The following is a 26,547-nucleotide window of genomic DNA, read 5'->3' as shown; positions in this document are numbered from 1 at the left end:
CATGGCTTATCCTTACCTTCTCCCAAGGATTCCCACACTGAAGTTCTGTACCAACGGGTAGCTCTCCTACCATTCTGTTGATGCCTTACTAAGGAGCTGGTAAATTGTCTAGTAAACCTAGACTTTTTTGTGGATACATCTGTTTCTGAAATAATATATTTCATTGAGTTTGGTTCAAACAATCGTAAGCACTGTACATGCATCGCCTCACTAAACTGTAGTCACACATGCATCCACAATCATGTTCCTTCACAAGCATACATCAATCAGCTTAATTCAGGTCTGTTGGTTGTATAACACTATTGCAGTTTTAAAAATAAATGAAAGTAGCTAACCTTAATGATAGTTACTATTTTCTTCCCTATGTTTTTAATGTATAGTTCAGAAAGTTTTATATTTGTTTCCTTACCTTGAAAGTTGTCTGGACAAGGAGAGACTGCAATCCACAGTTTTCTTAAATTCTCAAATGGATTGTGTTGCATCTATCCCCAAATATTGGCTAGCTGTCACTCTGGAGGTAGTCAGGCAAACATTGTGGCTGGATGTTACAAGTGACAGAGAAACCATTTAAACCGTCATTCTCCTGCCCTCTTAAACTTGTTGACCGGTGGCACCATTGACTTACGGCATCAATATGTGTCTTAAAATAAAATGTGTATGTGCCATTCAGAGGCTGAATGGGCAAGACAAACGATTTAAGTGCCTTTGAACAGAGTATGGTAGTAGGTGCCAGGCCCACACCGGGTTTGAGTGTTTCAAGAACTGCAATGCTACTGGGTGTTTCACGCTCATATGTTGTACACATAAGTCATGTTAACTGCACTGGGCCTTTGCCACCTAGAAATATTAGATCAAAACAGCTGCATTGAACCTTTAATCAAATTTCTAATCAATGAACATTCTAAATGACAAACTTACTGAAAAGCTTTATATAGGTGAAAAAACATGAATGGTGCCCTACCACTTGCTGACATTGTGGATTAGGGACCAGATCACAGGTTAAAATCTTGATGATGCTTTTTCTCAAAAAGTATAGCCCTGGTTACACCTTGCATTAACCTGTGGTTTCTCTTTCTAATTCTTAAATCATTAGCCTACTACACAATCACTCAGGGTGGTTTAAAAAGTATCGGCAGTTATAGGCTGTCAGCTTTGTCTTGAGATCTGGCAGCGGAACTGTTAGCTGTTGCGTTGCTAATCGCTCTGTGGCTTGGTCAGAGAAACAATAGCTGTTTAATGAGAGGGATAACACACACAGGCAGCTAGTGACAGAGAGGGGCTTACCAAGATACTGGCTCAATGGCCAGCTTATGCACCATCTTGACAGGCTAGGAAAAGCTACCAGTAATTATCTGTATTAGAGTAGGACAAAGCTATTTTTTGACTAAGTGTGGAGAGGGTTACAACTGTTGTCGGACTGTTTGGCAATGTGTTTACACTACAGCACAGTTCAGGCAGGCTGCACAAGTGGAGCTATCGTGCTTGATAAACTGGTAAATATTCCCATTTTCCTAGAGAAATTGGCAAATTTTCTTGCCTGTAAATGGTTGTTCACAAGTAGCCTATATGAAAGCAAATAAGATTAAGAACGTGTGTGTAATTGATTGCTTGAATGGTGTGTGTATTGTACCTAGTAATAGTTTGGAATGTGCTGCTGGTATGTTGTCAAACTAAATTGATCTATTAAGCAATTAAGTATATATTAAGTATCAAGCATCAATTAAGTATCTTAAGTATACATTTAGCATAAACTGGGTGGATCGAGCCCTGAATGCTGATTGGCTGATACCTGTGGTATATGGTCTGATATACCATGGCTATGACAAAACATTTTCTACTGCACTAATCACATTGGTAACCAGTTTATAATAGCAATAAGGCACCTCTATGGTTTGTGGTATATGGCCAATATACCACGAATATAGGCTGTATCCAGGCACTCTGCGTTGCAGCCGTGGTATATTGGCCATATACCACACCCCCTCAGGCCTTATCGCTTAAATAATCCACAATGTGTTGGGATTGTAATTGTACAGTATTCAACAAGATGGCTTCAACGTGTGTCTTGTTAACTGAGCACTAGATGGTGGTAGAGATGTACAGCTGATGAAAATCCACTTCTGCTGTTCAATGACAAATGAACTGAGGACGGCATTCAATCAGTTCTAGATAGTGGATTTCCAAATAGCGATTGCATTCGACTTGCACAGCACCATCTCCTGAAAGGAGGGAGTTAGACACTTGGTACAGAAATGTTCAGTCCGGCTGCGTGCACTGGGTTATTTATCAGACAGGTTTTCAAACTGAACAGGTCTCACCCTGGGACTTCTAGTTTCTAAATCCCAGGTCAACTCCCTCTCTTCCAGGAGATATGCTGCTTCATATATCAAGTCCTTCTGCAAGTGCTACCTTGTTTAAAACCAATCAATAATGGATTGAATCTCAATCAGACCAACTAGCAAATCAATTTGATGCTAGTTATAGGTGGAGAAATAACCTGAACAAACTTAAAATTCCAAGAGAAAAAAACCACCCAGGTACTTTAATAACGATTGATTCATTTAATTTATTTATTGCAATAGATGTACAAAGTATTGGTAACCTTAAATGTTAAAATGTTAGAAAAAAAACATCTGTGACAGTTAACAGTACAGTATATCAAACATTACTGTTTCAACCAACTAGGTAGATCACATCTACCCAGATGGAAGAGCAGGAGAAAACATCTTTAAACTGCTTTGTCAACACAACTTTTCGTTCAAAGGCATATAAAAGATAGAAATGTCCAGACTGAAAAAGAGAAACTGATTTTTTGTTGTTGATCAAAATGCAAAAATTAACATGCAAATGAATTTAAAACAGAAATGAAAAAAACTTGGAGAATTCTAAACTAAAATAAATATATATCTTTCTCCATATTAACTTGCCATTAATATTCTACTCCCTTAATTTACCTAGTTAGACTACTTTTATTTACATGTTAGTTTTTCTTCGAGTTACAGTGTGAACTAAGGGTTCTGAGTCATGAGAATTTTTGACCAATGCTTTTCTTCATCCATTGTCATGGCTCACAACAACTCAAGACAGATGGAGGGGGTGAGGAAGAAGAGGGGGGGGCTTTGGCTACAAATACAAAGAGGATGAAGAAGTCTCAACATGGCGTGGATACCAGTTGCAGGTGACATGTTTTGGTCTCTTGGATAGAGCACAGTAGTGTCAAGTTTCTGCTAAATAATGACATTGAGAGGATGTTACAGTATTACACTCCTCACACATCAATAAAAATAAAGAACGCACCTTATTTGGTTGTGACATATCGATAACAAGTTTTTGTATTTTTCCGTGACATCAATGACAAAGAGCCCCGCACGGTTGGATTGATACATCTTTTCTTATTCATATATTTAAATATAAAATGTAGAGTAACCCGTGTTTTTGTTTGTAACATTGTCGCTTTGTAACAATAACTGAGGGTTGAGTGCGTTACACACCAGTACACAGAACAGATCTTGGTTAGTAAGATTGTACCATCTGGCTTCTAAAAAGATGTACAATCCCCCACCCATTAAAAAGAAGAAGCAGAAAAGAAAGAAGATAATGACATGCTTTGCACATTTCAGAGATATTTTTATACACTAGTGTGTATATATATATATATACACACACATATGAGAGAGATTATATATATATATAGTCATTCCTAATCACATGGCGCAGTCATGGTCTAGATAAAGAACACAGCATGGGGAGATGCAGTCGTGTGGGTGGTAATAGTACAATGAACCTGAACTGCAAAGCACACTGCATGTGGATTTCCATGTGGGACTGAAATCTAAAAAAACCTGTAGCTTGTAGCAAAAACTCAACATGGCAGTAGTTGAAAATAAAAGCAACAGAAAGAGACCATCCCTTCATCAACTCCCACTTTAGTGTTAATCAGATTTACATTCAACTGACCCAAGCCTCCTGCCCCTCCAAAAAACAAAAACAACTTTAATTGCATAAAATGATGAGAACTAGGTAAGAGCGGGGCAATGACGTGGTTGGCCTTAAGTCTACAATTTTTACTCTCCCGGAAACAATGGCAAAGTGGGCCGACAATAGGTTTAAGGACCAGCCTAAATAGTCCAAAAATGAACTGAGGGACAGTGGAACCTTTCAAATAAACCAGGTATGGGCTTTTATAACAAGTATTGATTACAGTGCATCTGCATAGAGGCATGTATCAGTTCCCTCTTGAAACATGCTAATCCATAGCTTTTACCTACAATTTCCCCTCTTTTGAACACGGAACTAACTCAAACTCTGAACAAAGACACTCAGCAAAGTTAAGGCAAAGTCTTAATTCGGTTGTAAGGGCTAGACCGGTTCCTTCGTAGTCACTCCAATGTGGGGGACCCGAGGGGCAGAGTCCTAACTTGAGATATGAATTAACCAACTCAGACTTTGAAGTCTCCTTCAGACATCAACACACAAATTCAGCAAAAAAGTTGGAGTAAAATTGGAGCGTCTCAAATTAGGATTCAGCCCATAGATTTCACTATGAGGACAGACGTCAATGAGGGGAACCTACTCAAATCCAACGGGGACGTGGACGAAGAACTCAGCCGAGGGTTTTGCTGCTTTTGGTTGAAACACTTGTTCGCGTTAGCAGCTTTTGAGAGACAACTGGCATGATGAGGCTAATCCGAAGCTAAACCCACTTCTAGTCATTTCTGACAGCATGGTAGTAAGACCCCTGGGACCTTCCAAGTGTAGACCTGCAGATATCTTTCTGTTAAGAGACCATTCTTGGGCATCAACCAAATCAACTTTCAGAGTTGAAGTTGATTGCGTCTACTATAAAGTAGGTAGAGGGTACTGCACTAAGAACACTGTTTAATTTCCACAGCTTAAAGGAAGACAAATACAAATGTGGAGTAAAATGAAATCAGAGGTCAGAAAACAATAGGAAACCGTTTAGGGAGGAGAAATACACACTAGAAAGCTTTTTTTTCCATCAAGTGGAGACTCTTTGCTAACCTCCTACAATCCACTCGCATAAAAACATTCCTCAAAAAAACATTAAAACTCAATAACAAAATAACTTATCCATCTATATTCTTCATACCATTCAATCTGGGTAGAGCGATTCATAATTTAATTCCTTTGATTCCAACTGGAAGGCACATCCATAAGGCTATAAAAGGAGTAGCAAAGCATTCGGTATGGTTCTCTCCAACACAAGAAAAGGAAAAATTAGAGGGTGATTATTGCTGCTTTGAAAAAAGCAAAAATGATCTAACTTAAAAACGTGACATCGAGAAGAATCTGAATAATAACAATAATGATAATAACGTTGTGTGAATCACATGAACAGATGCTTTCAAGCCAGAGGAAATCAATTTTGAGTAAATTAAAATTGTTCACTTCTTTCGTGTGCTGTGTACAATTTGAAGAGTAGTGCGGACCCCCTCCCCCCGACCGACCCCCCCCCCCCCCTTCACATAAGAGGCTGGACCCCCAGAGCAACACCATATCCTTTATTATCATCATTATTATCAATGGCTACGGTTTCTACCTTCATTGGAGTGTGTGTGTGTCTCTTAGGGCACTGGGATAGGAGGTGTGGGCGGTCCCAGAGGCGGCGTGTGTGTGATTTTTAAGAGTAGAAGGTGAGGACGCTCTGGTGGTTGCCTCGTACCAGGAGGAGGGGAGGCAGGTCCTTGGACAGAGTCTCCAACCAGGACATGTAGAGAGCACTGGATACGGCTCCCTTTCTGGCCAGGGGCATGCTCCTGGAAGAGAGATATTAAGAAGTCATATGGTGTCCTTGGCAAAAGGCAAAAGAAAAAGTATAACCTATTGAGAAAAATACCCGGGGGGGGATTTGGGATTGGGTGTATGTCCACGAAAGCATAGTTCAAATTCACCCTGGGACTGATGGACCATCACACTACTGTTATCTCACCGATACAGTCCCACTTCCTGGGCAGTTACATAGAGACATCTTCACATAGGCTGACTGGCAATCATGTGACCAAGCTGCACCATCCAATCCCACTTGTATTTTATTGCATTAGTCTGGGTTTCCCTTCAGATCGCACTATCGATTTCAGACCCACGTGCCCCATCCGTGTATCAGCACAAACTCAATCCCACACGCCTACTTCAATAAAGTGCATTATGACCAACAGACAGCATTGACACATCCTATTCCTAACATCCATTAATGAGACACAAAATGGAGGTCCACTGACACTGAGGACAATGGGCTCCTTCATTATAGTGGTATCAGTACAGTATCAGTGGTGTTGTGAATAGGATAGCAGGGACTGAAGCAAAGCCTAGCCAGTTGTGGAGAGAGAATGCAAAGGCAATTAACCCACAGCCCTACTGAAAGAGTGTGTGGGCTGTCGTCTGTGTGCGCGCGGACTGTCGTCTGTGTGTGTGTGTGGACTATGGTCTGTGTGTATGGACTATGGTCTGTGTGTATGGACTATGGTCTGTGTGTATGGACTATGGTCTGTGTGTGTGGACTATGGTCTGTGTGTGTGGACTATGGTCTGTGTGTGGACTATGGTATGTGTGTGTGGACTATGGTCTGTGTATCTCTGTGTGTGGACTATGGTCTGTGTGTGTGTGCGTGTGTGTGTGTGTACTATGGTCTGTGTATCTGTGTGTATCTGTGTGGACTATGGTCTGTGTATCTGTGTGTGTGGACTATGGTCTGTGTATCTGTGTGGACTATGGTCTGTGTGGACTATGGTCTGTGTATCTGCGTGGACTATGGTCTGTGTATCTGTGTGGACTATGGTCTGTGTGGACTATGGTCTGTGTAGACTATGGTCTGTGTATCTGTGTGGACTATGGTCTGTGTATCTGTGTGGACTATGGTCTGTGTATCTGTGTGGACTATGGTCTGTGTATCTGTGTGGACTATGGTCTGTATCTGTGTGGACTATGGTCTGTATCTGTGTGGACTATGGTCTGTATCTGTGTGGACTATGGTCTGTGTGGACTATGGTCTGTGTATCTGTGTGGACTATGGTCTGTGTGGACTATGGTCTGTGTATCTGTGTGGACTATGGTCTGTGTGGACTGTGTGGACTATGGTCTGTGTATCTGTGTGGACTATGGTCTGTGTATCTGTGTGGACTATGGTCTGCGTATCTGTGTGGACTATGGTCTGTGTGGACTATGGTCTGTGTGGACTGTGTATCTGTGTGGACTATGGTCTGCGTATCTGTGTGGACTATGGTCTGCGTATCTGTGTGGACTATGGTCTGCGTGGACTATGGTCTGTGTATCTGCGTGGACTATGGTCTGTGTATCTGCGTGGACTATGGTCTGTGTATCTGCGTGGACTATGGTCTGCGTGGACTATGGTCTGTGTATCTGCGTGGACTATGGTCTGTGTATCTGCGTGGACTATGGTCTGTGTATCTGCGTGGACTATGGTCTGCGTGGACTATGGTCTGTGTATCTGTGTGGACTATGGTCTGTGTATCCGCGTGTGTGTGGACTATGGTCTGTGTGGACTATGGTCTGTGTATCTGCGTGTGTGTGGACTATGGTCTGCGTGGACTATGGTCTGTGTATCTGCGTGGACTATGGTCTGTGTATCTGCGTGGACTATGGTCTGTGTATCTGCGTGGACTATGGTCTGTATCTGCGTGGACTATGGTCTGTATCTGCGTGGACTATGGTCTGTGTATCTGCGTGGACTATGGTCTGTGTGGACTATGGTCTGTGTGGACTATGGTCTGTGTGGACTATGGTCTGTGTGGACTATGGTCTGTGTGGACTATGGTCTGTGTGGACTATGGTCTGTGTGGACTATGGTCTGTGTGGACTATGGTCTGTGTGGACTATGGTCTGTGTGGACTATGGTCTGTGTATCTGTGTGGACTATGGTCTGTGTATCTGTGTGGACTATGGTCTGTGTATCTGTGTGGACTATGGTCTGTGTGGACTATGGTCTGTGTGGACTATGGTCCGTGTGGACTATGGTCTGTGTGGACTATGGTCTGTGTATCTGTGTGGACTATGGTCCGTGTGGACTATGGTCTGTGTCCACAGGACAGGGAAGGATTAGTGAGGAAGTAGTGGGAGGATGAAATTAGGATGAGAGGAAAATGAAGGGTAAATATAGCAGAGAGAGAAGAGGATGAAGAGTGGATTGAGAAAGAAAGGCATGTGAGCAACAGAGAGCAAAGGTGAAAGTTAAGTGGCAGAGAAGTGGGAAAAATGGAGGTAAGGAGAGGCCAGATGAGAGAAGGTGAGACCTGGGGGTGGGTGACAGAGGATAATGATTATGGGAGGGCTGCTGGCGTCTCAGTTTACAGGACAGCCAGCTGATCCACTTAGCGCCCATTATTGACAGACACGAGGCCTCCTCCACATCTTCACACTGCCGGTGGTTGCCAGAGGTCAAAGCCATAATGCCCGCACACAGGCAAGTTGCAACACACATTAATAAATGCGCTTACATGACAATGAGGTTGGCTGTGCTCGAGTGCTCCTTCAGCAGTTCGTTCAGTCTGATCTGACGATTAGTCTGAGAACAATCAAAACAAAAATACAGGTTAAGTTGCAGACACAGGCATTGGGTTACGAGATTACCATCTAAGACTGCAGCCACACTTGGCTGTAAGATAGGCAGATACCAGAGCACATTCCTTCCCATATAGCTCGTAAAATACATTGGGCACAATACAGAACTCCTCATCGGCTTGGTTCCATTTCATCTCCTAGCATCCTACAGTTAGCCCATACCACTCCATGTTCACAGATCTGAAAGGACTGGATAGGAATAAGTGATATGGTGATGGCTAGTGGTTAGACTCACCTTGGCCCTGTAGAGCTCCAGCTCGTTGTCTGTGATCCTCCAGGGCTCGCTGGCCTTCAGTGCCTCTGCTGTATCCTGCTCCATGTCGTCCTCCTTCAGCCGGTACGGCTCAATCATCTCCTCAAAGGCAGTCACACTTAAACACCACAGGGGATCAAAGGTTGTTAAACCACAACACACACAGTAAAAAGTTTAGACACACCTACTCATTCAAGAATTTATCTTTATTTGTACTAGTTTCTCCATTGTAGAATAATATTGAAGACATCAAAACTATGAAATAATACATGGAATCAAAAAAGTGTTGAATCAAAATATATTTTATATTTGAGATTCTTTAAAGTAGCCACCCCTTGCCTTGATGAAAGCTTTGCGCACACTTGTCATTCTCTCAACCAGCTTCACCTGGAATGTTTTTCCAACAGTCTTGGAGGAGTTCCCACATATGCTGAGCACTTGTTGGCTGCTTTTCCTTTATTCTGCAGTCCAAATCATCCCAAACCATCTCAATTGGGTTGAGGTCAGGTGATTGTGGAGGCCAGGTCATCTGATGCAGCTCCATCATTTTCATTCTTGGTCAAATAGCCCTTACACAGCCTGGAGGTGCGTTGGGTCATTGTCCTGTTGAAAAATACATGATAGTCCCACTAAGGGCAAACCAGATGGGATGGCGTATCACTGCAGAATGCTGTGGTAGACATGCTGGTTAAGTGTGCCTTGAATTGTGAATAAATCACAGCAAAAGCACCCACACACCATCAGACCTCCTCCTCCATGCTTCATAGTTGGAACTACACATGCGAATATCATACGTTCAGTTACTCTGCGTCTCACAAAGACACAGCGGTTGGAACCCAAAATCTCAAATTTGGACTCATCAGACCAAAAGGATAGATTTCCACCGGTCCAAGCAAGTCTTCTTATTGGTGTTTTTTTTGCCAGCAACTCAACCATGAAGGCCTGATTCACACACTCTCCCCTGAACAGATGTTGAGATGTTACTTGAACTCTGTGAAACATTTATTTGGGCTGTCATTTCTGAGGCTGGTAACTCTAATGAACTCATCCTCTGCAGCAGAGGTAACTCAATCTTTTCCTGTGGCGGTCCTCATGAGAGCCAGTTTCATCATATCGCTTGATGGTTTTTGTGACTGCACATGTTCTGGATTGACTGACCTTCATGTCTTAAAGTAATGATGGACTGTTGTTTCTCTTTGCTTATTTGAGCTGTTCTTGCCATAATATGGACTCAGTCTTTTACCAAATAGGGCTTTCTTCTGTATTCCACCCTTTGGCTCAAATGCATTAAGAAGGAAAGAAATTCCACAAATGAACTTTTAACAAGGCACACCTGTTAACTGAAATGCATTCCAAAGTTGTTATCAGGGCAAAAGGTGGCTACTTTGAAGAATATAAAATATATTTTGATATGTTTAACACTTTGTTGGTTACTACATGATTCCATATGTGTTATTTCATAGTTTGTGTTTTCACTATTATTCTACAATGTAGAAAATAGCAAAAATAAAGAAAAACCCTTGAATGAGTAGGTGTGTCCAAACTTTTGACTGGTACTGTACACATACCGCAGTAATAAGTTTCATTCAAAATATGTTTCAATTCAAATTAGCGCTACTGTATATTACTATGCACAATAATCTGTTTTCAACTTGTGGAAAACATTGCAGCTTGCAGTTTACATTTGCAATACGCCACTTGAGTGTCCAAAAGGGAATTATCCTATTATTCATATTTGTGAATGTCAATAAATGGTTTCCTGTAAGTATTTAAGTGCTCGTAGACTTGTTGACTCCCAGCCCAAAGAACACAGTCTGCTTAGTTACTTCACTTTCTTTTTACATACATTTTGCAATGACATTTCAAATAAAGAACGAATGTGTCAAATTAAAATAGATATTTAAAAAAGAAATGGTCGCCAACCCCCATCCACCCGACAATCTGAGATCTGTCAAAAGGGAGATTCAATCATAAGAGAAAAACAACATACTTCTCTTTTTTGGGCTTGGTGTTGATGTCTCCCAGTACATTGATGTCGGAGAAGTCTATCCTGAACTTGCTGAGAAGTGTGGCCATCCTGAGGAGGAACAAATGCCTGATCAAACACTGAAAAGCCACTTACATCCGGAAGCTTTAGAGAGACTGCAAACACAAGCCACTGAGGGCACGAAGAAGCCATTTGGAAGTATCACAGCAAACAGGTGCAAGCTGTAGTTTATATTTTGTAGGGGGAAAAGCCGCTGTGGCTGTTGAGAGGCTCTCTCTTTATGACAGTCATTTCCCTAGGCTTTTTTCTTCAAAAGATAGGGATAACGTCTCCTCAAAACATCTTCATCGTCTGCACACGGCGACTACCAACATGGAATGTCTGCGTGTGAACTGCAACTTTTATTTTTTTTGTCAAAGGACTTTCATATCAAAGTACTGGAATCCTCAATGACATGCGGAGAGTTTGGATGGGATATTATTGCAATAAAGAGGTCCAAGTATTGAACAAATGAAGTTCAAGAAAGATGGCTAGCCAGTAGTGAAACTCTGTTCAAATCAGCGAGGAAATGCCTGGTCCTGGTTCTATCAAATGCCTGGTCCTATCAAATGCCTGGTCCTGGTTCTATCAAATGCCTGGTCCTGGTTCTATCAAATGCCTGGTCCTATCAAATGCCTGGTCCTGGTTCTATCAAATGCCTGGTCCTGGTTCTATCAAATGCCTGGTCCTGGTTCTAACAAATGCCTGGTCCTGGTTCTATCAAATGCCTGGTCCTGGTTCTATCAAATGCCTGGTCCTGGTTCTATCAAATGCCTGGTCCTGGTTCTATCAAATGCCTGGTCCTGGTTCTATCAAATGCCTGGTCCTGGTCCTATCAAATGCCTGGTCCTGGTCCTATCAAATGCCTGGTCCTGGTTCTATCAAATGCCTGGTCCTGGTTCTATCAAATGCCTGGTCCTGGTTCTATCAAATGCCTGGTCCTGGTTCTATCAAATGCCTGGTCCTGGTTCTATCAAATGCCTGGTCCTGGTTCTATCAAATGCCTGGTCCTGGTTCTATCAAATGCCTGGTCCTGGTTCTATCAAATGCCTGGTCCTGGTTCTATCAAATGCCTGGTCCTGGTTCTATCAAATGCCTGGTCCTGGTCCTATCAAATGCCTGGTCCTGGTTCTATCAAATGCCTGGTCCTGGTTCTATCAAATGCCTGGTCCTGGTTCTATCAAATGCCTGGTCCTGGTTCTATCAAATGCCTGGTCCTGGTTCTATCAAATGCCTGGTCCTGGTTCTATCAAATGCCTGGTCCTGGTTCTATCAAATGCCTGGTCCTGGTTCTATCAAATGCCTGGTCCTGGTCCTATCAAATGCCTGGTCCTGGTTCTATCAAATGCCTGGTCCTGGTTCTATCAAATGCCTGGTCCTGGTTCTATCAAATGCCTGGTCCTGGTTCTATCAAATGCCTTGTCCTGGTTTTCAAGTAATAAACACACTAAATAAATTAGTTGTGGCACACGCACATGCTAAGATAAAAGGCTTGGGTTGCCAGGAAGGTGGAAGGGAGGCAGCTGTGGGGGGACAATAACAGTGAGGGACAGGACATTTTGGACAATAATACTACTGCCATGTGGGTTTGTAATACGCAGAACACAGACAGAGAGACAAGGAGAAAGAGACAGAGACCCTAACCTGCTTATGTGAAGCGAATGCCACAGACGACGATAAAGAGTTTATATAAAAAGACATGCAGATTTAATGTGATGATGCAACAACGTGTGTTTAGTCCCATAGGGCCTGGCCATGCCAGGCAGTGTTTTTGGAAGGCGATCCCTGGCACCATTAACACACTGATATAATTCAGCAGTTTTAGTTTCAGCAGACTTAAATCTAGGCCATGAAAGAAAAATGAATAATTAAATTTCTCCCATTATGGTAAATATTTTTTTGAACCTTTATTTAACTGGTTTTCCTCAGAATTTAACCTAAAGGTTCTTTGTGTGTTTTCTTGTCATTGTATTTCCGCATTAGCCTATGTCAGCAATCTAGCCATGAAGTTAAATGCAGCATTCAGTTATTTCAAGTACTTTCAACACATTGGCATAGGTAGAATAGATCTACAGCAACTAGGACTTTCAACACATTGGCATAGGTAGAATAGATCTACAGCAACTAGGACTTTCCACTCACGCTCTGCGGTCGTGGTCGATCCTGTTGATCTTGCCTCCGATGAAGACACGGATCTTGCAGTCATTCCACTTCTTCTTGTTGGTGAGCAGATAGGGGATGAGCAGGGTGAGGCCTGGCAGAGTCACGAGAAAGAGTCACTCACCATCTCTTTGTGGGGCCATGCTGTGGTTTGTTCTTGCTGATGTGCGGAGTTGGGATATCGCTAGAGTCTAAGGTCTAGGTTTCTATTGTCCTCAAAGCTGCAATGCCAATTTCTGTCCCCATTTCTCAGCCACAGATGGTTGACAACATGTGAACTATATTTAGTCTCCAATGTTTATTTAAAACTTATACATTTGTACAGAGAGCATTTGTTGTCTCTAAAATAGATTGTTACTGTTGTTGGTTAGTCGCAATGTTTTGCCATAATAGCATTGACATGAAATCAGTCAAAACAAGACCTGGTTTAAAGAACAAGATGAAACGAGCCACCTTTGATTCCCTACATGGCAGCTTCTTGTCATTGTTGCTATCTGGCCATCCAGAATCATAACACACTGACTTTTGCCCCATTTGTGACGTTGTCAGCTAACCCATCTATAGCCTTAAGTGTTTCCCTGCGTCCCAATGATCTACTCTTTCTCCTGAAGTGCGCATTCTTCCCAACACATTCAAAAGCATTGGGTTAGTGTGAGCATGGGCTAGAGCAGTGTTTCTCAATCCGGGTCCCGGGGACCCAAAGGGGCACATTTTAGTTATTGCCTTAGCATTAACACACCTGATTGAAATCACCAAAAAGGATGAGTTGATCATTTGAATCAGCAGTGTAGTGGTAGGGCAAAATGAACCAGGATTGAGAAACACTTGGTTAGACTGTCTCCACCATACTTCTATACAAATCATTATCTTTTAAAGGGGAGGACAGGGAGTGTTTGTCAACTTAAAACTGGGGTATCAAAGCTGCTCTGTAACAGAAACACTAGGCAGTAAGTAATCATATAGCACCCCCTTGTGTTCTGGAGGACCAGTCTTAACTCACCGCCGTCGTCAAAGAGCCACCACACGTCCACGGTGCCTTTGCCTTGTTTCCTCTTGAACAGCTGACTGGCGTCCAGGAGCCTCTGGTCGGCCACGTTCAACGTCTGGGGGCTTTTCTCTGTGGGGCCCAAAAACTGCTATGTCAGACACTAAGATCAAGACAGGACAGGAAGCTGCTCACTTAGGGAGATGACTTCGGTAAGAATTCCTCTCTGTGTGTGACTCAGACTGGGCCCGCAATCATAAAGTCTCTAGGATCAGTTGTGTCTTTCAGATCATAATGAACCAGATTATACAGACAAGAGGGACCTGATCCTAAATCAGCACGGTCTCCTAGTTTATATATATTTTTTGCCCTGGTCCCAGATATGTTGTTTGTGTGATCTTGCCAACTCCTAAGGTCATTAGCAAGACCTGGGATCAGGATATGTGTGATAGAAATCAAAGGAAGTGGGATCTTATGTGTATTTTATCTCACAGTCACAGTATAATGGAAACCTTCTCTGAAGTGGGCTCAGTGGAATGTAAACGGTGTGCAGTCAGTGAGTGTCTATTGTAACATTCCTTCCTCTGCTCTCTGTCTCTGTCTGTGTCTGTCTGTCTGGGACTTGGATAAGTAGACAGTAGTTATAAAACAGCTGTACCTGAAAAGCACATGACAAATACACACAGAGAATAGAGCGAGGGGTAGAGCGAGAGAATAAATAGAGGGGTAGAGCGAGAGAGAATAGAGCGAGGGGTAGAGTGAGAGAATAGAGCAAGAGAATAAATAGAGGGGTAGAGCGAGAGAGAATAGAGCGAGAGAGAATAGAGCGAGGGATAGAGTGAGAGAATAGAGCGAGAGAGAATAAATAGAGGGGTAGAGCGAGAGAGAATAGAGGGGTAGAGCGAGAGAGAATAAATAGAGGGGTAGAGCGAGAGAAGAGCAAGGGATAGAGAGAGAGAATAAATAGGGGGTAGAGCGAGAGAATAAGAGGGGTAGAGAGAGAGAATAGAGCGAGGGGTAGAGCGAGGGGTAGAGTGAGAGAATAAATAGAGGGGTAGAGCGAGAGAGAATAGAGCGAGGGGTAGAGCGAGAGAGAATAGAGCGAGGGGTAGAGCGAGAGAATAGAGCGAGCGAGGGGTAGAGCGAGAGAGAATAGAGCGAGCGAGGGGTAGAGCGAGAGAGAATAGAGCGAGCGAGGGGTAGAGCGAGAGAGAATAGAGCGAGGGGTAGAGCGAGGGGTAGAGCGAGGGGTAGAGCGAGAGAATAGAGCGAGGGGTAGAGCGAGAGAATAGAGCGAGGGGTAGAGCGAGAGAATAGAGCGAGGGGTAGAGCGAGAGAATAGAGCGAGGGGTAGAGCGAGAGAATAGAGCGAGGGGTAGAGCGAGAGAATAGAGCGAGGGGTAGAGCAAGAGAATAGAGGGGTAGAGCGAGAGAATAGAGGGGTAGAGCGAGAGAATAGAGGGGTAGAGCGAGAGAATAGAGGGGTAGAGAGAGAGAATAGAGGGGTAGAGAGAGAGAATAGAGGGGTAGAGAGAGAGAAGAGGGGTAGAGAGAGAAGAGGGGTAGAGAGAGAAGAGGGGTAGAGAGAGAAGAGGGGTAGAGAGAGAATAGAGGGGTAGAGAGAGAAGAGGGGTAGAGAGAGAAGAGGGGTAGAGAGAGAAGAGGGGTAGAGAGAGAAGAGGGGTAGAGAGAGAGAATAGAGGGGTAGAGAGAGAGAATAGAGGGGTAGAGAGAGAGAATAGAGGGGTAGAGAGAGAGAATAGAGGGGTAGAATGAGGTAGAAAAAGGGGGAGAGGAGGAGAGATAAGCAGACAAACCCCAACAGAAACAGACATGCCTGCCAGAAAGGAAGGGAGAGAGACAATGACAAAGTACTGAAGACAGTGTCATCTCCGCAGAAAGAGAAGAAACAGGCACTAAAGACCGACAGGAAGTCCAGCAAAGAAAGGATTTAGAGAAAATACAACGTCAGAGCAGACACACACGACGGCACTTCAGGGACTGCGCTAGAGCTACAGGAAGCCGGAGTGAGTTAGGAGTGGAAAGACAGGAGAAAATAAACATACAGGTTATTCCCAGAGCAGCTGGCCCTAACCCAGAGCCAGGGCAGCCGGCCCTGACCCAGAGCCAGGGCAGCCGGCCCTGACCCATAGCCAGGGCAGCCGGCCCTGACCCAGAGCCAGGGCAGCCGGCCCTGACCCATAGCCAGGGCAGCCGGCCCTGACCCAGAGCCAGGGCAGCTGGCCCTAACCCAAACCCAGGGCAGCTAGCCCTAACCCAGAGCAGCTAGCCCTAACCCAGGGCCAGGGCAGCTGGCCAGGCAGGAAAGACTAACCCTAGATGACAGAGGAAGACGGCAACAAAGGGTGACAGAGTTTGCGCATGAGTGTGAGAGCAATAGAAACAGAAAAGAAAAGAAAACCAAACTCAACCAGGTTCCACTGTTCGAAAGCACATGACTGAGAGTAAGAGAAAGAGAATTACAATAAGGCAACATAACAGGAAGACAATGTGTGAGGGAAGGGAAAGGGGGATACAGTCAGTTGTACAACCGAAGTGTGTCTTCCACATTTAACCCAACCCCTCTTAATCAGAGTGTGGGTACGTGTGATGCAGGTACGTGCGAGTGGGTGCATGTGTGCGGGTGGTGGGTGCGTGTGCGCGGGTGGTGGGTATGTGTGCCTGTGCGCGGGTGGTGGATATGTGTGCGTGTGGTGGGTTGGGTATGTGTGCGGGTGGTGGGCATGTGTGCGTGTGCGGGTGGTGGGCGCGTGTGCAGGGGGTTGGCGCGTGTGCGGGTATGTGTGCGTGTGGTGAGTATGTGTGCGGGTGGTGGGCATGTGTGCGGGTGGTGGGCATGTGTGCGTGTGTGCGGGTATGTGTGCGTGTGTGCGGGTATGTGTGCGGGTGGTGGGTATGTGTGCGGGTGGTGGGTATGTGTGCGGGTGGTGGGTATGTGTGCGGGTGGTGGATGTGTGTGCAGGTGGTGTGCGGGTGGTGGGTGTGTTGCGGGTGGTGGGTATGTGTGTGTATGTGTGTGGGTGGTGGGTGGTGGCTATGTGTGTGGGTGGTGGGTGGTGGCTATGTGTGTGGGTGGTGGCTATGTGTGTGGGTGGTGGGTATGTGTGTGGGTGGTGGGTATGTGGGTATGTGTGTGGGTGGTGGGTATGTGTGTGGGTGGTGGGTATGTGGGTATGTGTGTGGGTGGTGGGTATGTGGGTATGTGTGTGGGTGGTGAGTATGTGGGTATGTGTGTGGGTGGTGAGTATGTGGGTATGTGTGTGGGTGGTGGGTATGTGGGTATGTGTGTGGGTGGTGGGTATGTGGGTATGTGTGTGGGTGGTGGGTATGTGGGTATGTGTGTGGGTGGTGGGTATGTGGGTATGTGTGTGGGTATGTGTGTGGGTATGTGGGTATGTGTGTGGGTATGTGTGTGGGTGGTGGGTATGTGTGTGGGTATGTGTGTGGGTGGTGGGTATGTGTGTGGGTATGTGTGCGGGTGGTGGTGTGTGTGCAGGTGGTGGGTGTGTGTGCGGGTGGTGTGCGGGTGGTGGGTATGTGTGCGGGTGGTGGGTATGTGTGCGGGTATGTGTATGGGTGGTGGGTATGTGTGCGGGTATGTGTATGTGTGTGTGGGTGGTGGGTATGTGTGTGGGTATGTGTGTGGGTGGGTGGTGGGTATGTGTGTGGGTGGTGGGTGTGTGTGGGTATGTGTGTGGGTGGTGGGTATGTGTGTGGGTATGTGGGTGGGTGGTGTGTGGGTGGTGGGTGGGTATGTGTGCGGGTGGTGGGTATGTGTGCGGGTGGTGGGTATGTGTGCGGGTGGTGGGTATGTGTGCGGGTGGTGAGTATGTGTGCGGGTGGTGGGTATGTGTGCGGGTGGTGGGTATGTGTGTGGGTGGTGGGTATGTGTGTGGGTATGTGTGTGTGCGGGTGGTGGGTATGTGTGCGGGTATGTGTATGGGTGGTGGGTATGTGTGTGGGTATGTGTGGGTGTGTGGGTATGTGTGTGGGTGGTGGGTGGTGTGTGGGTGGGTATGTGTGTGGGTGGTGGGTGGGTGAGTATGTGTGTGGGTATGTGTGTGGGTGGTGTGTGTGTGGGTGGTGGGTGAGTATGTGTGTGGGTATGTGTGTGGGTGGTGTGTGTGTGGGTGGTGGGTATGTGTGTGGGTATGTGTGTGGGTATGTGTGCGGGTGGTAGGTATGTGTGCGGGTGGTGGGTATGTGTGTGGGTATGTGTGTGGGTGGGTGGTGGGTATGTGTGTGGGCGGTGGGTATGTGTGTGGGTATGTGTGCGGGTGGTGTGTGTGTGTGCAGGTGGTGGGTGGGTATGTGGGTGGGTGGTGGGTGTGTGTGGGTGGGTGGTGGGTGGGTATGTGTGTGGGTGGTGGGTATGTGTGTGGGTATGTGTGCGGGTGGTGGGTATGTGTGCGGGTGGTGGGTATGTGTGTGGGTATGTGTGTGTGCGGGTATGTGTGCGGGTATGTGTATGGGTGGTGGGTATGTGTGCGGGTATGTGTATGGGTGGTGGGTATGTGTGTGGGTATGTGTGTGGGTATGTGTGTGGGTGGTGGGTGTGTGTGGGTATGTGTGTGGGTGGTGGGTGGTGTGTGGGTGGGTATGTGTGTGGGTATGTGTGCGGGTGGTAGGTATGTGTGCGGGTGGTGGGTGGGTGGTGGGTATGTGTGTGGGCGGTGGGTGGGTGGTGGGTATGTGTGTGGGCGGTGGGTATGTGTGTGGGTATGTGTGCGGGTGGTGTGTGTGTGCGGGTGGTGGGTATGTGTGCGGGTGGTGGGTGTGTGTGCGGGTGGTGGGTGTGTGTGCGGGTGGTGTGTGTGTGCGGGTGGTGGGTGTGTGTGCGGGTGGTGGGTATGTGTGCGGGTATGTGTGCGGGTGGTGTGTGTGTGTGCAGGTGGTGGGTGGGTATGTGGGTGGGTGGTGGGTGTGTGTGGGTGGGTGGTGGGTGGGTATGTGTGTGGGTGGTGGGTATGTGTGTGGGTATGTGTGCGGGTGGTGGGTATGTGTGCGGGTGGTGGGTATGTGTGTGGGTATGTGTGTGTGCGGGTATGTGTGCGGGTATGTGTATGGGTGGTGGGTATGTGTGCGGGTATGTGTATGGGTGGTGGGTATGTGTGTGGGTATGTGTGTGGGTATGTGTGTGGGTGGTGGGTGTGTGTGGGTATGTGTGTGGGTGGTGGGTATGTGTGTGGGTATGTGTGTGGGTGGTGGGTGGTGTGTGGGTGGGTATGTGTGTGGGTATGTGTGCGGGTGGTAGGTATGTGTGCGGGTGGTGGGTGGGTGGTGGGTATGTGTGTGGGCGGTGGGTGGGTGGTGGGTATGTGTGTGGGCGGTGGGTATGTGTGTGGGTATGTGTGCGGGTGGTGTGTGTGCGGGTGGTGGGTATGTGTGCGGGTGGTGGGTGTGTGTGCGGGTGGTGGGTGTGTGTGCGGGTGGTGTGTGTGTGTGCGGGTGGTGGGTGTGTGTGCGGGTGGTGGGTATGTGTGCGGGTGGTGGGTATGTGTGTGCGGGTGGTGGGTATGTGTGTGCGGGTGGTGGGTATGTGTGCGGGTGGTGGGTATGTGTGCGGGTGGTGGGTATGTGTGCGGGTGGTGGGTATGTGTGCGGGTGGTGGGTATGTGTGCGGGTGGTGGGTATGTGTGCGGGTGGTGGGTATGTGTGCGGGTGGTGGGTGTGTGTGCGGGTGGTGGGTGTGTGTGTGTGGGTGTGAGAGCACGTGTGAAACAATAGAAAGAGAAAAGGAAAGGTAAAGAAACTCAATAAGGTGGACTGCCTGCCTTTTCTCAACAGCGGCTTCCTTGCGGCTTTGCGTTCATCATCGTCACCTGGATCATGTAAAAACAAAAAAATGGAGTGAGTGAGAACATGAAAAAAAGATAGAGAGAAATTAAGAACGGAAGGGTTAATGTTTTTGTTGCTGTTGCCATAATGGGAACCCATACGTCAACAGCCCCACCACAATGAGGTTATTCCCCCCTAGGGGTGGGTGTGTTGGGGGGGGGGGGGGCGCTACATCAGTTAACCCCTGCGCCAAGCAAAATGGAATGGATCCCAATGGAAAAGGCATCAGTGGTAACACCAAATGTTGGAGTCTCTCAGGGAAGGAACTTCCAACCCCGGCAATGGTTAAAAATCCTGGAGTCAGACAACTCCACTACTGGCTTAGTAGTGGACGAGCACTTTTGAGAGTTTTAAGACATTGGTTTAGATGTTTGACTCCTTTGAAAGCTACTGGAATAGTCTAAAGACAGATTTGTGTAACCAGTGTTTCTAGCCAGGACCCACTCTTTAGTCTTTAAAGGAGGGCAAAATCATTTTCTGCAACTATTTGAGAAACACTGATTTACAACAACAGTTTAAATAACTTGGTCTAAATCACTTCATTCTGAAGAATTTTGGGGAGGTTCTCTGGTAGTGTCAAAATTGAGAAAGTAATGTATGCAAGTAATCTGAGAAAAATAATGAAGGTTCCGGCTTTAGAATTGCTTACTGCTAAGACGATTATAGATGTGACATTAATCTAGCTGTTTTCGTCACTTGGCACTGAAGGTTTACCATGTAGTACAAACATGTACCTTAGTTTAAGTACTCACACACACACACACGTCAGGGTAACATTAGAAAACCCACACAAACACACAGCTTCAGATGCTCTTCATTATTTACTGTGGGAGGGAATTGAGTGAATCGTGAGAAATGTCACTTCCTCTGTCACTGCACAGGATCAGGGACATGATATTCCCTATGGGAGGAAATAGAATTAAACTGAATTTCCCAGCCTGTCCATGCTGCACTGTGGGAACAGTTTCCCTGTTTGTTTGGTCATAGTTTGAGGAAAACACACATTTTAGTGAAGCAATGTGTGTGTGTATTTGGGTTTGTGTGTGTGCATATGCGTCTAAGTGCATGAGATGTTTGTGTGCATGTGTGTGCGTACACGTGTGTTGTAAACAACAAGGACAGACACACACTGTAGTGAAGCCATCTGTGGGCTGTGGACTAACAAACTGGGCCCAGTGGGAAGGCTGGGGGTCACGGGGTCAGAGGCCACTTCCTCTCTGAGTCGGGCGACTTACAGGGCCGCCCACTCAGTGTATCCTAGTGACTGGCTGGCGAGATATAAGGGAGGCCTTTGAGAGATCTAGGGGGGATAGGGCGTGTGGCGATAAACTGCTTTCAGAATTCTTACATCCTGACCTCTTTCTCAAGCACGTTCACATTGTGATTTCACAAGAAACCTAGTTCACTTTGGCAGAGTATCAGACCCTCGAATGTCATCACAAAACGCCAAAGTTTCCATACATGCTGACGTGAAGTTATGGACATTTAGGTTGAGAAAGAGAGGTGAACCAACCTTACTGCTCCTGAAGAGCTAGTGTTTTCTCCCTGTCTCAGGACCTCAATTAGCTGAAGCAGGCATGTGCGCAAAACCACTGGTGTAGAATCTAAGTAAAAAGGCACTCGACACGCGTTCCTGTTTATGTGGGATACTTTAGAATGACGCCTGTAATGGGAAATATGATGAATTACTTTCCTGTATTTGAGCCTATAATTATCTGCTGAGACTAACTACCTTTGAGCTGCTTAACTGCCAGTATCAAATGTCTGCCAGTGTTGAGCCAAGGACACACTGACAATGTATCTGTGACACTGTGATTCTGTAGCAGCTGATGTTGTGACTTCTGTCGGTGCTGTGTGATTAATATCAGAGAAGACTCGTTAGACATTTTCTCTGCTTCAACAGGGAGGCGTCTCCCCGTTGCAACTTGTAATAAACCGGATCGATTTTTGATTGACATTATCAACGACTGCGCTCCTTTTGGTTCACCTGGAAATTCCCATTACAACTCCTGACCTTTCTGGATGGCTGGGCTGTTCTGGACGCTGGTGGCTTTGGACGAGGGCTTGGATGAGTCTCCGTCAGAGTCCTTCATGTCGATGGACACCACCACATCCTTCATCCCTGACGTCTTCTCCTGCGACGACAGCAGGTCATCTGCAGAACAACAAAGCTAAACTATTAGCCAACTGAAACTGACATGACCAGAACATCCTGCAAACATGGTGAACAAATGACCTGCGATGCTAAACTATTAGCATAATGCAAACAGAACATCCTGTTAACATTGAAAATAAATGACCTGCAAAGTAGCCCGGGCTGAGTGGAAAACAACTTGAGCAAGACTCCATTTTGTGTCCACTAAACACAGAAGTAGCCAGTAACTGTTAAAATGTTGGTAATTATCTTGATGATGGGGTTATTTGATGGGTGAAAGGCAAACAGTGTGTTAGAAAATGGCCGGCAAGCCATTTGGGCCAATTAAGGTGAATTTGGGTGGACTTTTGGCTGCGTAACAAGCCAAGTCAGATGACTGGACTGAGGAAGATTAATTCCACTAAAAAGTACACAGTTAGGAACTGCTCGGTAATGATACAGCCGCTTCCCACAAACAAGCAGGGACTTGGGCCTAACTTTTTCCTTTAATGCAATTATCTACATGTATTGACTAAGGTTTATCGGTGAAGGAATACGAATAACACGCCTACTCTTCAACCAAGACATCTTCACAATATGTAGAAACAAATGAGTTTCAAATACAGGGGAAAGAAAAAGGTCAAAACCTTCAGGTGAAGATGAATAAGAAGGTTAACAGAGAGTGACCGCGTGGGACCCAGGTGATCTTCTAGAAGCTGCAGTTGGACTGTGTTTGGAAAGAAAATCTAATAAAACATCCATTTGAGTTACTTGTTTAATTAAATCTCTCTCTCCAACCGGCGAGAGCCACATTGAGTTAAAGAATCACACCTCATTATTGGTTGCTCTCGATTCCCTGTGTAGTCGCAGAACATAGACATGACGCAGCAAAGCACTGGTGCGAAATTCATTTTCTCAATATTAAAATAATATTTTATGAGGAAACCAATATGAGACAAGCTGATGAGATTAGTTGTTTGGCAAGGGAGTGTTTTAGCGTGTGTGTGTGTATGTGTGTGTGTGTGGGTGGGTAAGAGTATCATGTCGTTTGGTACAAAAGTGTTACTGTGTGTGTGAGTACACCTTGTTCTGAGATGTGGGACACGTCCAGACCCTCCTTCAGTCTGAGGACCACGGCACCGTACTGATAGTCAAACGCATCACTGAAAGACAAACAGAAAGAAACACGCGCTGTTGGCATTTCACAGGAAGCCGCTTGACACAGAACTGGGCCTGGCTCTGTGTATAACACACTACATTAAAACCTGTACTTTTCTACTTGGACAAAACACACTAACCAGGCTAACGCAAACAAACAAGCTAAGGACTCAGGCCACAATGAATGGTTTCAAAGGACAAAGCGAAATGCCTTACTGGTAGAGGTGGGAACTCCATGATGATGTGAAAACTGGCAGCCAGACTTCACCCAATTAATAATACTTTGATGTCTATAGGTGAAGCTAGCATATATTGAAAACTAAAGAGCACATTCCTATAAGTATTAGAGTAGCTTTTAATATACTGTGGCTGAACCATCTCTAGCTTTCCAATCTAATACAAAAATTCACACACTTTAACACCAGGAACTGATTCAACCTAAATCCATTGGTTTTAATACCTACGTGACTCTGATTAAGTTTATAAATGGAAGTCCAAGCTGTGTAATATATATATATATATATATATATATCGTGTCAAAGCTTGTTATCTTCACAACCCACCACATGTTCATGTGCTTTAAAACAAATTACTTTTCTAATCAGGCATCTTTGTGGACAGCCTTTTGACAAGGTGGCTTGCGAGGCCCCCGCTGACTTACTGGATCATCTGGATGTAGGTCTCAACGTTCATCATGTCTCCGTCCTTCCAGTCGTTCTTGAAGCCAATCACCAGAGTGTTGGGCCTCAGACGACCTAGCCCAGCCGCCTTGAGAAAACACAGGTCAGAACAACCTAAAGAAACCACTAAATAAATCACGGTCAGGAGTTTAACCCCCCTCCCCACCAAGAGACACAGCTATCAAAGGCACTATCAACGACGCTAGAGGTGTCGTTCCCAAGCTGTGTCACAACCGGCCGTGATCGGGAGTACCATTGGGCGGCACACAATTCACCCAGCGTCGTCCGGGTTTGGGGGGGGGGGGGTAGACCGTCATTATAACTAATAATTTGTTCTTAACTGACTTGCCTAGTCAAATAAAGGTTAAATAAAATAGAACTTTCACACAGTGCTGCATCAACCAAAAACCAGGTCACGCAATCGCTTTCAAGCATAAAAAAAGTATGGTTGGCAGGCAATCAAAGAGCACCATCGGCATCAGGATCAATTCAATCCCGATGGGTCAATTCAATCCCGATGGGTCAATTCAATCCCGATGGGTCAATTCAATCCCGATCCATTGCTATCATTAATTATAGTTTTCAGTGTCCATGGACAATTGAACAATTCCATGGAGTTGAACTGGAGTTCCCTCCAATGCTCACTACCGTGGGTTTCAATACATTTTCATGCACTTTGATTGAATGTACTTGAACTTTAGGATAAATAAATGACAACTTTGTTTAAGGTCAAAGGCTTGTGTTTCAAGGGCAACTAGAGTAGGGTAGCAGGTGGCCTAGTGGTTAGAGCGCTGGGCCAGTAACTGAAAGGTTGCCCGTTTGAATCCCCAAACCAACAAGGTGAAAAATCTGTCATTCTGCCCTTGAGCAAGGCAGTTAACCACCCACACCTCTCTGTTCCGGTTGGACCTCGTGTCAAATTGATGATAAAAATACCTTTAATTCAAATAGAACTAAAATAACTTCTCACAATTGATGTACTTAAAATTACAGCCCACTTAACTTCTATGGCTTGGTACACTGCCAATTATTGTAACGTTTGTCTGTTCTCACCTGTAGCAGATACTGGGTGCCCTCCCGAATGTCCTCAGCGAACACGGGTGTGTAGAATGCCTTGGTCTCGTTCTTCATCAGCCAGCGCTGGTAACGTGTCTGGTCATTGGACAGTTCTTTGAAGTTGGGCCTTCTGGAACCCTGTGAACACAACACAAAGAAAATAGAGTCACGCTAAAGGCTAAGTGTAGTATTTAGTAACTCTTTAACAAAACAGAACTAGTTCCACCTTGCAGTCAAATCACAGCTGGATATATTTACGGTACCAATTACCGTTAGAAAAGGTTCTCAAGTTGTCCCGAAAAAAGCCCTAATTCAAACAACCACTCTTAAAAGGCCTATCCATGGAGTCTTGCTTATATCTAAAGAGGGGCTTCAGCATAAGAAGCAGCCCTAAGCCAGAAAATGCATTGGCTTGTGTCGTTGTACTTGCTCTTTTTTTGCAATAGAGAGAGTGAGGGTGTGTGTGAGAGAGAGTAAGCAAGCAAGACAAAGAGAGGGCACTATATTCCGCAGTACGCCCAGTGGACTTGGAGAGATATCCCGCTCATGGAGCGGCACGCCACATTTTTTCCAACCGCTAAGCTAAAAAAACGCTCCTCGCGCAAAAAAATAAAAAATAAATGCCCCTCTAAAATCACAATTTAACCAACATTATTTTTGTAACTACCTGGATCTACCATTTGGTTTTGAAGTATTGAAACCAAACCACATGATTTGAATTAAAAGTATTTTAATAAACATAAAAAGGTGAATGTCATATTAAACAGCATATAAACACTGTAAATAGGTCAGGAGCCAGACAGGGAGCATAAGGAACGAAAATGAATTATTTAGGCTATATTATATCAAGGCTATAGCCTACAAAGAAATACATTGTGAAGCATTTTCAAGTGCGACACTAGGCTGGTAGGGACATAAAGCAATCAGGATTTTAAACAACATTTCGTTGTATTAAATCATTAGTCTATAAATTGCGCATATATGCTATGACTTACTTAGAATTAAATACAAATTAATCTAAAAATGCCTTATTAGGCTAGGTCTGAATATATTTTTAGAAACACCAGTTTGGCCAGTCTGTGGCTTCAGGCTCGTGCCCGGAGAGCAGGCCGGCAGCAGAGAATATCCTCTCCCCTACTTTCAGAGCTACTGGGAATGCTGAACACCCTTTGTGCCACTGTTGCCAGGCTGGGCAGAGATGTATAGTTGTTTTCTTTATTTTTTCTCTCTATAGGTAGGCCTAAAAGTTCAAAACGTAAAGTTCCTTGAAACTGGGAATATGCAAGCCCTATTGAACCAACATCAATTATGGCCTACCGTATAGATAATATAACGAAAAATGAACACAACTTAAGAGAGACGATTTTTTTGTTTATAAGTACTTTTCTACAATGACACTCTTAGCTAGCTACCCACCTCGTTCCTCTCTGTTAGCATGTGCACCCAGTACACCATCATGCTTTCAGGATAAGGGTCTTTTCAGATTCTACAATGATTCCTTAGTTGTGGACACTACATCACCACACTCCTTCTCCTGCTATTGTTCCTCCTCATCTTTGTAAGACACCTTGATTTAGCACCTGTGTGTTTTATCAGTTTCTTTATGAAAATATTTTGCAAACTCCATGACAGTAGCTAAAG

General features: G+C 45.3%; 1 protein-coding gene across 2 annotated transcripts in view; it reads right to left on the bottom strand.

Moving 5' to 3' along the window:
- Nucleotides 1-2,546: 2,546 nt before the first annotated feature.
- slc12a2 (solute carrier family 12 member 2) overlaps nucleotides 2,547-26,547 on the bottom strand; it is an 85,020-nt gene continuing 61,019 nt past the window's right edge. Inside the window, exons 17-27 of one of the 2 annotated variants that reach the window (XM_036976792.2) lie at nucleotides 24,904-25,044; nucleotides 23,832-23,938; nucleotides 23,096-23,175; nucleotides 21,893-22,033; nucleotides 19,815-19,862; nucleotides 14,035-14,151; nucleotides 13,017-13,128; nucleotides 10,839-10,925; nucleotides 8,831-8,966; nucleotides 8,472-8,539; nucleotides 2,547-5,777 (exon numbers count right to left, since the gene is read on the bottom strand). In XM_036976792.2, the coding sequence (XP_036832687.1) occupies nucleotides 5,642-5,777; nucleotides 8,472-8,539; nucleotides 8,831-8,966; nucleotides 10,839-10,925; nucleotides 13,017-13,128; nucleotides 14,035-14,151; nucleotides 19,815-19,862; nucleotides 21,893-22,033; nucleotides 23,096-23,175; nucleotides 23,832-23,938; nucleotides 24,904-25,044 (1,173 nt within the window). In that variant the 3' untranslated portion in view covers nucleotides 2,547-5,641. The remainder of the gene's footprint in view (nucleotides 5,778-8,471; nucleotides 8,540-8,830; nucleotides 8,967-10,838; nucleotides 10,926-13,016; nucleotides 13,129-14,034; nucleotides 14,152-19,814; nucleotides 19,863-21,892; nucleotides 22,034-23,095; nucleotides 23,176-23,831; nucleotides 23,939-24,903; nucleotides 25,045-26,547) is intronic. The other variant, XM_036976793.2, reaches the window with a different exon arrangement.

This window comes from Oncorhynchus mykiss, chromosome 5 (assembly GCF_057628025.1).
Source record: "Oncorhynchus mykiss isolate SJ-2025 chromosome 5, ASM5762802v1, whole genome shotgun sequence".
Lineage (NCBI taxonomy): Eukaryota > Metazoa > Chordata > Actinopteri > Salmoniformes > Salmonidae > Oncorhynchus > Oncorhynchus mykiss.
This window is presented reverse-complemented; position numbering and strand designations above follow the sequence as displayed.